The following is a 14,601-nucleotide window of genomic DNA, read 5'->3' as shown; positions in this document are numbered from 1 at the left end:
ATGTGTTTTAGGTACATCCACAGTGATGTTAGGGAGGGAGTTCCAGGATTTTGACTCAGCAACAGTGAAAGGATGGCAATATATTCCCAGGTCAGGATGTTGAGTGGCTCGGAGGAGATCTACCAGGTAGTGTTTCCATTTATCTGCTGCCCTTGTCCTCCTAAATCATAATGGTCATGGGTTTGAAAGGTGTTATCTAAGGAGCCTTGATGAATTCCTGCATTGTATCTTCTAGATGGTATATGCTGCTGCCACTGTGGGTTAGTGCTGGAAAGAGTGAATGTTTGTTGATGGGGTGCCAATCAAGTGGGCTGTTTTATCCTGGATGGTGTCAGGCTTATTGTGTGTTGCTGGAGCTGCACTCATCCAGAAAAGTGTAAAGTATTCCATGATGCTCCTGAATTGAATGTTATAAATGGAACAGTTTTGCTCGAGGCACAACAAGTTCTGGAACAGAAGTTTTCAGTGCTATTGCTGGAAAATTGTCAGGGCCCATAGCCTTTTCAATTTCCAATGCCTTCAGATGTTTCTTGATCGTACATGGAGTGAATTAAATTGGCTGAAGACTGACATCTGTGATGCTGGGGAGTTCCAGAAGTTATTCCACAACCATTGACAGAGTATAAAGCATTATCACATGGGAAGGCAAATTGCTGACATCCATTTTTTTGTTAGAAAGAGTGTGTTTGTGATTTCATTATACTCCAAGCATGGACATTACAATGTCCCATAATGGTCGAAACCCAACTCCCAGAGACACATGAATTCACCAATGTCATAAAGAGCACTGACATAGGGTTTACCTGATACTTGTCAAGTCTCCAAGGGATTTATTGAGCATGGCTCAATGAGGTTAGCAACATTGCATGCCCAATATGTAAATACCACAGGTGGTGATGGTATAGTGGTATTTTCACAGGACTAGTAATGCAGAGACCCCAGGCAATGCTTTGGGAACCTGGGTGGAATTTGATTCAGTATAAAAATCTGGAATTAAAAGTCTAATGACGACCATGAAACATTGTTGATTGTTGTAAAAACCTGTCTCGTTCACTAATGTCCTTTAGAGGCCAGACCAGTTTTCCTTCCTTAATGCAAGGAAATGGCCTCAGTTCAAATGCAATGAATGTTGGCCCAGTTGGCAACCCACATCTCATGAATGAATAGGGAATAAAGAAATTTGAGATGGCTAGCTAAATATTGACCTAGCCAAGGACATCCACCTCCTGTGAAAGAATATAAAAAGCAGAGTTAAGCACTCCCCTGAATATCCATGTTCTTTAGCTCACTTTGCTTCAGGTTGTACAACAGTAACAATGTTAAAAAGCTCTGCTCAGCTCCACCAATGATTGTAGGTGACCCAACTGCACTTATATCCATTGGGTTTGAGACCAAAGTCATGACCAAAAATAATCATGTCTTCTGAGTTCTTTGAAATGACCAGCCAAACAAGGTGGGCATGAATTTCAAATCCATAACATAGTCTAAGGTCAAACAGCGACAGCAAATCAGCAGCCCCGGTTGCACTCTGTCCAATTTCTGTCGAAAATAATTTTAGCATCAGGCTGTAGGTAGGTTAAGGTAATGTAGGATAGATCCTCACTGATTCACAATCAGGGAACATATTTAAATATAGCAAAGAAACATAATATTAGGCAGGATCCTCCGGCTGCGCTTGCCTCAAAACCGGAGAATCCCACCCTAGGTCAATGGACCTTTGTATGGTACACCACCCCCCCCCTACAATTCCCATAGCGAGATGAGAGAATTCCGGCCATTGCTGCTTCAGAAAGACCATCCCATCCAAACTCTGCTGATGGCGATCAAATGAAAAACACACAGAGAACTAGGTTTCTATAATAAGAAAGGAAATCTCCGGCTGTAAATCATGCATCAACGTGGAACAATGGGCCCAGGGTAGAAGAGTGCTTAGCTAACAGCTGGAAGTCCCCACTCAAACTGTTAGATTGTACAAAATCTTAACCCCCCAAAAATTTCAAAGACCAAATTAATAATGACAGACACCCTCGGGAACTCAGCACGAGACTGGGAGATGCAGAGTTTTGGAAAATTTCCTGAGCTATTTGTTAATTTTATCTTAGGTGACACATCACAGTGAGCATCTCTGCAGTTAGGAGCTGAGTAACCCTTACCTTCCCAGTACAGGGGGAACGGTAGCATAGTGATTAGCACTGCTGCCTCACAGTGGCAGAGACCAGGTTCAATTTCGGCACCAGGTCATTGTCTCTGTGGAGTTTGTGCATTCTCCCGTGTTTGCGTGATTTTCTTCCGGGTGCTCTGGTTTCCTCCTACAGTCCAAAGATGTGCGGGTTAGGTTGATTGGCTCTGCTAAATTGACCCTAGCGTCAGTGGATTAGCAGGGTAAATATGTGGGGTTATGGGAATAGGGCCTGTGTGGGATTGTGGCCGGTGCAGACTCAATGGGTTGAATGGCTTCCTTCTGTACTGTAGGGATTCAATGATTCAACTTGTCACCCCCAACAGAAAAATGGTTTTGTGTATCAGACATCGCTTCTCATTATGGAAAACACAATTTTCATCGGTAATGTTATGTGCCCAGGTGGGAGCCTGCTGTTGCAGGGCAGATCACTGCTGAAGGGAGCGCACCTCCATCTGGAGTTGGAGAGGTCAGTTTGGAGGTGGGTATGTAAATTTGGAATGCTGCATGTTGGATATACTCCCCAAAGTGTTCCCACCTCCAGGGACACTGGGAAGTGGGCTCCCTGTGGCAGTGGCTGGTAACCTGATATCCAATCAAAGTGCTCTAAAGGCCACTTCATCCATATTTCTGAACTCTGGTGGAATCTCCAGAACAATGCTATCCCTCTGCGGTGTTGGATTTTAACCTGGTGTTGTGAGACTTCTTACTGTGTTGGACCCCTGGCAGGCGTGAGGTGGCAACATTACACCATTGCTTTTCAGGTTGTTAAAGAGCACATCTCCAGATCATTGCCACTGAGTAAAGACATTATGCAAATAGATGTCTTTGATAAACATATGCAGTAAACCTTACATCTGCTTCTTGGACTCCAACACTCCAGCTGCGCACCCACTAGTCTTACAGTGAGGGCTGCCAGTCTCCAATGGAGAAGTTTGCAATGTCCTGATTTGGATGGCAAATGCAGATGTAGCCTTTTAATTGACCACCTCCCAGGTTCTCCCCAGCACTGTTGATATATCTTTGATCCATGCAGGGTTGGGTCCCAGAAATAGTCCCAATGCCTGAAATATTTTTGAAATGAGACAGGTCAGCACTGGTTCAATTGTTAGCACCAAACTCAATCAAAAGGCTATGGGTTCAAGTCCCACTGCAGAGATCTGAGCTCAAAAATCTAGACTGATATTTCAGTGCAGTACAGAGGGAGCACTGCACTGTCAGAGATATCTTGTTTAGGATGTGGGATTAAAATTAAACCAAGGCCACAGCAACCCTTCCAGTGAATGTAAAAAATTCCATGACTATTTCAAAGACCAGGAGCTTTACCCAATACGAATTCCTCAATCAACATCACAGAAACAGATAATCTGCTCATTAGCACATTACTTCTTACAAGAGCTTGCTGTGCACAAGTTATCAGCTGCGCTTCCTACTTTATATCAGTGATTTCATTGTAAAGTGCTTTGGGATGCCTCAGATCATGAAAAGTGCAATGTAAATGCAAGTCTTTGTTTACACAGACATGCCTTGCACTAGCATACACATTTATATACCACATATATTCACACACATGATAAATTCTCCATCCCTACAACGACATACACAAGACACAGAAACAGAGAGCAACTGACAATATTGCATTCATTCATTAGCTTTAAATTTTATTAAAAAGTACAGAAAATATACGTAGATTTATAAAAATGTGTGTGTTTCAAAAAGTGCAATTCAGACTCTCTGTTGTAGTCTCGGGTTAATAAATCAGTGTTCATTCATTTATTCATGGGATATAAAGTTGTTACTGATATCAAACACCTGCATCATAATCTCTTCAAATTCAGCACTAAGTCGGTTTCCAATGGCTTCAAATTCATTATTCTAGTAGAAAGAAGAGAAGCAATTGGTGAACTCTCTGAAACAATAGCATATCCCACTCTCAGTCACTCTTTGTCCCCTCATAGTCCTCTGAGACCTCCTGACTCATTCAGTCTCCCTGTCCCACTAACTCTATGCCCCGTTAGTCTTCTCACTTTGTCCAATCTATCTTACTCCCTGTCTCTCCTTCTCCAGCCCCCTCAGTCTCCCACAACCCTGTTTCGTTCTGTCTCTCTCTCTCTCTCTCTCCCCCATGTTGTCACTGAAGACACCCCGCCCCACCCCCCGCCACTCACCGTCTCCCCCTGCCTTCCTTCTTTCTTGCTTTCTGTCCCCACAAGCATGCCTCCCGTCCTCCCTCGGTCTCAGCCTCCCAGCTTCTTCTGTCTCACTGCGCCCTCTCCAACACACTGAGACCTCAATTTTTTTCTCCTTCTGTCTATCCAAAGCTGTTCCTCCTTCTCCATTGCCCCCAGCCCCTCTCTCCCTCTCCCTGCCCCCAGCTACTCTCACTCTTTCCTTGCCTCCAACTTCTCTTGCTCAGTCCCTATTCCTGACCCTCTTTCTTTTTCCCTACATCCAGCCCCTCTTACTCACTCCCTGCCCCCAGTCCCTCTCACTCTCTTCCTGTCCCCCAGCCTCTCACTCATTCATTACCCCATCCCTTTTTGCTCACTTGCTGCCCCCAGACCTCCTCACTCACCCCAGAAATCCTCTCCCTGGTTACTGTTCTGTACTCAGCAAACAGAAACCCAGGATGCTCTGAATTAGAAACCTTTAGAAATAGCCCAGTTTCCACTTGTGGCAGCAGTACCTCAGAAACAGGCCCATTCCTCTTCCTATCATCCGCACTTATTCACAATTCCACCCCAATCCCAAAAGCGTAGACCAGTAAAACTTGGGGAATTATGAGGTATTAATTTAAACTGGTCTTGTACACCTTAAAAGGGAATTTCAGCATGGACCAGTACCAATCATTTTCCAGTTTTTACTGGATTCTCTTTCTGGGTCTTGCTTCGATCCGACTTCTGCCTAATAGCTGCAGCTAGCTGCCAATCTACACAATGACCACTGACCAATTTGTTATCGCTAAAGCCCGCCATCGTCTGTGCAGAACCAAAAAAACTGTCAAAAATGGCCTCTGCAGCACACAGTGAAATAGCAACAAGGTAGTAACCCCAAATGATTAGTTTCTAAAATGCAAGGAAGGGAGAACAATGTGACTGACTCCTAATTGCCCTCTGAAATGACCTTACAAGCCATTCAGTTCAAGGACAATTAGTATGGGCAACAAATGTTGGCCCAGCCAACGACACCCACATCCCAAGGAAGAATTTCAACAAAGCAAATGAAGCACAATTTCCAAAGGGGTTCTTGATAACACTGGTCTGGAGCTGCAATTAATATGTAATTCTCTTTAGGAGCCTCCATTACTGCACTGAGGAGAGTCCCAGTGGCAAAGCCATGCTGTTTTCTAGATTACCTGGTTGAATCTGGCACAGTTATGGAAGATTAACCTCATGTCATCGATAAAACCACCCACAATCTGGTATTCGTTCTTGGCCAGCCTCTCCTTCACCTTGCAGAGCCACATAGGGTGTTCAATTGTATTGTTGTACATTGGAATCTGGGAAAGACCAAGAATGAGCAGAACAGTCCAGAGAATCCTCAAGAGTATCAACATGAAACAACCACTGACTATTGCTGTAGATGCAAGACTCTGGACCAAGAATAAATAGAACACCATATGAAACCTGCCAGAGCCAAGAGAACTAATAGAATATATGAACCCTCCAAGTGCATAGGAAAAATTACATACATTTAAAATCAAAATGGAATGTGTATTTCCCCACCCTGATTAAACACCCAATCCTGCTTCAACTGGAGGGTTTGGCTGGTCACAGAATATAAAGTTGCTTTATGAGGAATGTGGAGTCATAGACTGGGAATGGCAAAAATATACGTTAAATATCAGTGACTGAATGACCAGAACTGTATATGGAAGTGTAAGAATACAGACAGTGAAAAGTGCTGTGACTAAATTCCTAGGAGCACAGAGCAAGAGTGAGTGCATCCAGAACATGAGCAGCATATCATTTGGAATAAAGAGGATGACACCGGGAATTATACCAGTGTTTCTGGGGAATGAGTGCAATTCTATATGACACAGAATGGTCAAAGAACAGCACAATGGGCTGAATTTATGGGCCTCACTGAGGTCAGAAACAATGGCCTGGTTCCTGGCACCGATCATTTCCAATCCTGGCCGTTTTAGCCAAGCCCCTTATCAAGAGCCTTGCTAAACACACAGATTGGAGGCTGTCCAAGATTTTCCAATTTACCTCCAATTTCTCAATGTGAGGGGAATGGGGGGACCCAGCAGCAGCTTGGCTGGGGTGCTAGTAATGCACACAGGCCGACATGTTCTGCACGGTCATGGGTAGACTCAAAGGTCACCCTGAATGGGAATTTGCCCAGCAGTGGTGGTCTAGTTTGTGTATTTGTTTTTTTTAAAATTTAAAATGTCCAGTGAGAGGGCACCAGGATGTTGAAGCAGCATCTTACTTCCCAACCATTGGAGCTCTGCTTGTTTCAAACTGGAAGGCCACTAATTGGCCCTTCAGCTTTGGGAATCTACCTAATGTACTTAGTTAGACACAGAAGCTTGCTCCATGCTGATTACAGAGGAGCTTCCGTTAAAACCACAAAGAATGATTGCTCCCTGCCCCAAGGGCAGATTCAGAACCTAGGAAAAAAACCCCTCTCCTGTTTCCCACCCTGTGAAGGAAAGTCCTGCCCTATGTGTGTACCACATTGACCGGGAATGATAAACCAAAAGTCAGGATGATTCTGATAAGGAAGAATTTAATCTCGAAGGAATGATTAGGGAAGGTAATGAGAGGGTTGGTTTATAAAGAGAGGCTGAGTAGACTGGGGCTATACTCATTGGAATTCAGAAGAATTAGGGGGTATCTTATAGAAACATATAAAATTATGGAAGGAATAAGTAAGATAGAAGCAGAGAGGTTATTTCCACTGGCAGGTGAAACTAGAACTAGACACTTAGCCTCAAAATAAGGCAGAGCAGATTTAGGCCTGAGTTGAGGAGGAACTTCTTCACCCAAAGGGTTGTGAATCTGTGGAACTCCCTGCCCAGTGAAGCAGTTGAGGCTACCTTGTTGAATGTTCTTAGGCAAAGATAGATAGATTTTTGAACAGCAAAGGAATTAAGGCTTATGATTAGCGAGCAGATAAGTGGAGCTGAGTCCACAAAAAGATCAGCCACGATCTTATTGAATGGTGGGTGGATTAGGCTTGAGGCACCATATTGTCTAAAACTGATCCTAGTTTTAATGTCCTTATGTAAGGGCATTGTTGGAAAGGAGACTTTTGAATTTATCAAAATGTTGAAAGCATTATTTTGAAGAACATTGCTAACATTGCTGTCGGTGTAGAACACTTTTGAACTAGGTTCTCATTCACTAACAAGTTCCATTTCTATAGCACAGCCAACAGATAAACTCTTCGGAGTTTTACAGGGCAGTATAAGACTGGATTTTAAATAGGAGAAAAGTGGAAGTGTCGGCTGGGGGTGTAAATACAGGGAGGGAAGGAAAACAGTGGATGGGCTGTGGGATAGATTTGTACTAGACAGGCATACACACTTATTCTAATGCACATTTAATGCATGTGCTAGCTCATATGCGACATTTCAACACAATCTTGATAAACTTATATGGTTTCATATATATTTAGCAATAGTGAGCAAAATATAGCCATATGAACTCTGATACATTACATGTGTCTACATGATGGTTGTCATACATACCTTTCTGCATGCTCTCGGTCTAACACAATTAGTACGTGCATTAGTTCAAACATGCACTTAGTGCATTCAATAGATTTAGCGCATCTTTATTCAAACCACATTTAGCATGCATGCTAACTCTTACATATTCTGCTGATTACAATAGGCATTTTCACCCTCACACTTACTTTACAGAACTAAACACAAGTGGACTGCAAATGTTGGTGACTCAGGTCAAACACTTACAGTGTCACAGGGATTTTTGTCAAACACCACACACTCTGGGTTACGATATAGCTGGAGTAAAATATATTCACATTTCTGTAATTAAAAACAGTCAGTTTAATGCAAATAATAAATGAGAACACACAGGTTAGCATTAGCTTTTTCTTCTTTAAGATGTAAATTCAATTATTGAGACGCCCTAAATACCAGCTCTGGATTATAACAACATCAGTGACTATTTGGTCATAGGAAGAATCACAGTTGAATGTAACCCTGTCCTTATCCAGCACACCCAATATTCAACAGGAATTCTGAAAGGTGTTCAGAGAGAAATCTGGAACAATATTTATCCTCCTGAACATCAGGGTACTGAGGCCAACTGGAGGCCTCCCATGGACATGTAGTCTAAGATCAGCTAGCTCAAACAAAAGCCAGGCATCATGGCCTTTGTGGCTCAGTACAAAGATTGGGGAATTAACCAAGGTTAAATGATTCCTCTTGTAAAACAAAAATTCAAAAGCTGGCTTTTATACATGTACCCAAGAGCAAAAAGGTAAGATTCAATGCATGCAATTTATAAAAGTGCAGATTAAATCTCCCATTTAATTGGATAACAGAAGTAGATGAAAGCATAACATGAAAGGTCAATGGGTACTAATAGTGTTTGAACAATTAATACCCTGTTGGGAATAGAATGTGCAGAGTGACGAATTAACCTTCTCAACATTCTCCTGAGGTTCAGACCTCATGGAGTGAAGAATAGACATTCAAATCATTGCATTCACTGTATGAAAAAGTAATCTTCACACTATCACTTCATAGGTTTCACAACTTACTGAGTGTCAATTATATGGATGGGATTTCATGCTGTTACCACACAGACTTACCAGAATGTATTTTGGTGTCATGGCTGATTGATGTACACTGAATTCACTGTGGGAGATACTTGGCCTTTTTTCATTTGCTGATAACTTGTTCATTTTGCAGTGAGTGCAGACAAATTTCCCACTGGAATTAATTGGCAAAATTGAGATCTTTAAGTGAAATCTTTCAATTAAATACAGGCCAAAAGGAAATGCAGTTGTCCTCACGTCAAAGTTTGTTCCTCTATGCACTAACTAACTTTACTTCATTCACTAATTTACAGATCCCTTTCTTCCATACATCTTATTGGTCAATATTTAGTTAAATGCTTGTGTGGTCTGGGGTCATGTGTTTTTTTTTTGTTTTTATTCCAATTCAATCCAATCAAGTCCAATTCAGAGTCTCAATAAGTGACACATTCCTGATCCAAGCTGACAAGACAGGGCTCTCACCTTCTGACCTGGGCTTGATCTACATGATCCAAGCTGATTGGAGTAGGTATAGCTCCTCTCCAAGGCTTGATCTCATTTGCATCTTAGCAAAAGGCCGAGATGCCGCTTTTAAAAATTGCTTCAAATGAAGCTGAAATGTAACCTAATGTCTTCAACCAAGCACAGCATCTCAATACTACACTCGATCTTAACCAAAAGACCAGCGGCATGGTGGTTAGCACCAGGGTTCTGGGTTCGATTCCTGGCTTGGATCATTATCTGTGTGGAGTTTGCACATCCTCCTCATATTTGCGTGGGTTTCCTCTGGGCGCTCCGGTTTCTTCTGAAAGATGTTCTGGTTAGGTGCATTGACCCGAAGAGGTGCCAGAGTATGGTGACAAGGGGAATTTCACAGTAACTTCATTGCAATGTTGATACAAGCCTTACTTGTGACTAATAAATAAACTACTTTTTTTTAACTTTACTTTCTCATATCTTTCAGAAATGTTATGAATAATATATTTTTTGTGTTAAGAAAGGGAATTTTTTTTCCATTTCATTTGGGTTTTATTTATGAATCTTTGTGCTTGGGAGACTGGAGATTTGTGACTGAAAGATTTCATGTGTTTTGGTTTGCTTGTATATATTCATTTTTGATGAGGTTTCATGACCCTTGAACTTAAAGAGATGGGTTAATAGGGATTGAAACATCTTGGAAAACAAGTGGAAAAGTTCTACTGTTGCCTAGCAATCCAGTAACACAAGACACAGTCTGGACTTGACAGGGGATGTGGGATTTTCCAGTCCATCCCGTCAGCAGGAACTTCCAGTTCCATCAAAGGCAACCCCACGCAGCGTGTTCCCCAGTGGTGGGATGAACAAAACATACAAAAAGCCATGGACGTTGGCAGGACTGAAAGATGCAGCCAATGGTGAGCTGCCTCCACCGCCAGAAAACATGCCTGAGGGCTGTGGGCTGGAAAATTCCACCCAAAGCATTCAGTGTGGGTCAGAGAAAGAGAAGATGGCAGGGCGGGTCGTTTAAGCTCTCTGAGAAGTAAAACTGCAAGGCTACTGCAACAGTAGTTAACTGAATAATTAGTTACAGGATTCAAGTCTCCTGATCAGTTAAGCAAAGATGGTACTAGGCTGCATGGCCGACAGAATTAAATTAAAGCCTCTGGTAATTGTCAAACATCAAACCATGCCTAAAATCATGTTCCCTGCAGAAGGCTTTGTGCAAATCTATGATAATTGTTGGATGTGTGAGAATAAAGTGAAGTAGTGGATTAATAAATTATGGAATAGTGTCCGAGTGGCCTACACAACATAAAGAACACAGCTTATTTATGTAGGACATGTTCATCTCCCATATAACCACTTAGATCAAGAGGCACCTGTAAAGAGATAACATCAACATTGCAATTATATCTGGGGAGGGGTCTAATGTCTAAAGTTCCTATTTGGATGTGGGCCTTAAAAAGCCTTTCAATGCTCATATTGGTGCTGAGTGGAATAGATGGATGTTTGAAATGATCTTCACAAAAAGTGGATACATGTATGCTGTCCAGCTTGATGTCTTGTGTTGTTCTGTCATCAAATCAAGGGATGTTGTTAATGCACAAACTGTAACCAGATTGTTCAAAAATTACAGAATATCCAATTCAATTGATGGAGAGAAGGATGATTTGTTGTGGAGGGATGATTCTAAAACAAAAGTACTACATCTGATCAGGAATGGGAAACATACAATGATGCCATAACCAAGCAACTCAGAATGAATTTGATGTACTCCTCTGATGCTGATGGGTTTTAAAATGCTTTCATTATGGTTCAACGTGTCATCATGTAATTAATTTATTCAACAAACTATGCCACATTAATTTAGTATTAATTAGTGTTTTTTTTTCTCACATTTCAAAATGACATTCCACATTTCACATTTTATACTTGGTGTATGATTCAACTCTTTCTCTTGGGGACTTCAATAGTTAACACTGCATGAGCACTTTTGAAGTTAAGTGTGAATGTAAAGGTTTCTTTCTCCAATGATTTGTATGAAAGACCCATTCCCATGTTGTAACAATGACTCTATGAATGCCATGTTTCTAACATTCCAGTACCCTAGCTCTTCAATCATGGCAAGTTGAAGACAAAATACAGACCTTAAGTTTGGGCTGAGCGAGGGAACGTGGCAGACCTGGTGAAAAACTTTGGGACATTCGTCACAGCAGACCAGGTTCCCTCCATCCTCACACACTGCACACTCATCGTCATTCTGTTTATATTAAAAAAAAACAAGTTATGCACAGAGCACCAAGAACTGAGTGACATACAAAAACATCCAATATGCACAGCACAGGAAAAACAGTAAAATCAGGAGGAAACATGGGTAAATCTCTGCTCCATGTCTTCCTCTATTTATCACCATCTCTGCCTATTTCTTCAGTTGTCTGCATCTCAACTGTTCCTCATTCTCTTGTCTGTTCCTCTTTATGAATTTTGTGATCTGCCCAACTCCCTCTCTCTCTCTTTCTCATTTAGTCTCACTCTGTCTCTGTCTGTTTGTCACTGTCTGTCAGTCTTTCTGTCTCTAGTTACCTGTATTTGTACTAGCCTCAGCTGGGCCTTAATAAGCCATTCAATGCTCATACTGGTGCTGAGTAGAACAGATGGCTGTTTGAAATGATCTTCACAAAGAGTGGATACATGTATGCTGTCCCGCTTGATGTCTTTATGTTGTTCTGTCATCAAATCAAGGGATGTTGTTAATGCACAAACTGTAACCAGATTGTTCAAAAATTACAGAATATCCAATTCAATTGATGGAGAGAAGGATGATTTGTTGTGGAGGGATGATTCGAAAACAAAAGTACCATATCTGATCAGGAATGAAATACATACAATGAGGCCACAACCAACAAACTCAGATTGAATTTGATGATCTCTCTGATACTGATGGGTTTTAAATGCTTTCATTATGGTCCAAGGTATCATCATGCAATTAATTTATTCAACAAACCATACACATTAATTTAGAATTAATTAGTGTTTTTTTTCTCACATTTCAAAATGACATTCCACACCATGCATCACATTTTGTAGTTGGTTTATGATTCATCCCCTTCTCTTGGAGACCAAGGTACACTGTGATAACAATGGGTTCAGTTTGTTTCATAAGAATAGAGGTGTAAAACTGCTCCATAAAAGAGTGACCCTTTGAGTTTTAATTACCTGAGAGTCAAAATCTGGAGATGTGCACTTTTCACATAAACAGTCAAGTTTATGAAGTTTCAAGTAGCCTCTCTAGAAAATTAAAATAAAAAAAATCAGTGGGAAGAGACAGGAATAAAAATAAAATCATATTCAATGATATACACCAGGATATCAAACCTGTGGACATGTTCCAGGGTGTGGCACGATGGCAGAGTGCACAACATCACGGGACAGGGAACAGAATGCACCTAACGGTGGAACAATTGAATGTGACAGTCGATTAGAGTGAGTGTAATGAAAATTTGTGAATGGCAAAGAGTAAAGGTGTAAATGGAGCAAAATTAGTGAGGCTGGCTGAATGTGATGGTAGGGCAGGATGATTGTGATAGGTAGTGTGTATATTGATGATGTTTGTAGTGTTATCAGGCTGTGACAATGGAAACGGGATGCGAGTCAGTAGGAAGAGCCCATGATCAATACTATAGGCTGCAGACTATGGGACGAGTGGTTACATTGCCCAACAGCATGAGGAAAATAGATTAAAATACTATTATAACTAAATGTTTATTTAAATGCTCAAAACTGCTGGTTCAATAATTTTCTATTTAATATTTTAGAGCTAAATTCTGATTATTTGTGTAACTATCTCTGTTCAATTCCGTTTTTTGTACAAGACACTGGCGTGAAAATTCAACTGGGCCAGTTGAATTCTTTGGGAGGCTGGCCAAAAAAGTTTCGGACATCCATTATGTAATTTAGAGGTAGCAACCCAAAGAGTGGTTGTGAAATGGTGGCAAGGTGTCATGAGCAAATGGTAAGGGATGATCAGGATTGTGGAATCAGAAGATCACTTTGCATCTTACTTTGACAACTGTAATTATTGCTCAAGAGTCCTGAGCAAGTCAGACTTGGCACCCGCTCTGTTTATCAAATCAAATTTTCCAGAGGGCTCCTTCAGCGTCAGTTAGGCCCCCAGTAATCACATGCAAGGGACCATTGGCCTGATTTAGGTGGCTCCTGTAAAGCCTGAAAAAACAGGCCAAACATCACTTGGCAATGGCCCAAACTCACATGCAGATTGAGTGTGGGATAATCCACTGCTAAATGTGTCAACATTATTTCCATTTCACACTCAGAAAATGGGCAAAACATGGACCAATTTTAACCTGTTGCACACACTGTTAGAGATTGCTCTCCGGTAACACCCCATTAAGCCCTGTAAGTGGATTCCTTTATTACTGGTAACTTAATATATTAAAATATGAATGTTAGAAATGTGCCTGATGCTAAAGATGTAGGTTTAAAAACTCCCCATTAAATGTACATCACTTCAACCAGACATTAGATTAAATGAAACAGACCTTGATCAGTTTGTCCAGAGGCTGTGATTTACAATGGATATTTCTCTTCCAATATCGAAGATCATTATTGATATCACTCAAATTTTCAAACTCTGATGGAGTTAGCCACTTATTCACTGTTCGAATACATTTTCCTTGAATTCCTTAAAGAGAAAAATGGAAAGAATGTAATAGATATATCCACTTGTACAAAGATGGTGGGCATATCTTAACTACTGGAAGGTGAAAAACAACAATGTACTGTGGAGAGATCACATGGATGAGTCAGCTTAGGTGTGTAGGGAGGTTGAAAGATTGAAAGGGATGGAATCACTGTCACTGGACCAAAATCCTGAAACTCGCTTGCATACAGAAATTCTGGCCTGCAGAAGTTTAAGAATGTGGCTCACCATCACTACCTCAAAGATAATTAGAGATGGGCAATAAATGCTGGCATATCCAGCGTCACCCACACGCAACAATATAATAAAAACAATACTCACTGGAGTTAAGAAGAATGAGAGATGATCTTTTTGATATGTATACTCTGAGGGGGTTTGGCAGGGTAGATGTTGAGAAGAGGTTTACCCCCATTGGGGGATCTAGAACTGGGGGCCACAGCTTCGAATTAAGGGGGCTCCCATTTTAGATTTAGATGGGGAAATG

At 41.3% G+C, this 14,601-nt stretch overlaps 1 protein-coding gene across 3 annotated transcripts in view; it reads right to left on the bottom strand.

The window, feature by feature from the left end:
* Positions 1-14,601, bottom strand: part of aire (autoimmune regulator) — a 120,227-nt gene that overhangs the window by 46,677 nt on the left and 58,949 nt on the right. Inside the window, exons 12-18 of one of the 3 annotated variants that reach the window (XM_080185415.1) lie at positions 13,957-14,099; positions 12,614-12,685; positions 11,545-11,657; positions 8,972-9,092; positions 8,106-8,180; positions 5,535-5,678; positions 3,845-4,054 (exon numbers count right to left, since the gene is read on the bottom strand). In XM_080185415.1, the coding sequence (XP_080041541.1) occupies positions 3,953-4,054; positions 5,535-5,678; positions 8,106-8,180; positions 8,972-9,092; positions 11,545-11,657; positions 12,614-12,685; positions 13,957-14,099 (770 nt within the window). In that variant the 3' untranslated portion in view covers positions 3,845-3,952. Of the gene's footprint in view, positions 1-3,844; positions 4,055-5,534; positions 5,679-8,105; positions 8,181-8,971; positions 9,093-11,544; positions 11,658-12,613; positions 12,686-13,956; positions 14,100-14,601 lie in introns of those variants that run through there. The other 2 variants (XM_080185416.1, XM_080185417.1) reach the window with 2 other exon arrangements.

This window comes from Carcharhinus amblyrhynchos, chromosome 3, assembly GCF_965287045.1.
Source record: "Carcharhinus amblyrhynchos chromosome 3, sCarAmb.v2.hapA, whole genome shotgun sequence".
Lineage (NCBI taxonomy): Eukaryota > Metazoa > Chordata > Chondrichthyes > Carcharhiniformes > Carcharhinidae > Carcharhinus > Carcharhinus amblyrhynchos.
The sequence above is the reverse complement of the archived record's forward strand: the minus strand, read 5'-3'. Positions and strand labels throughout refer to the sequence as shown.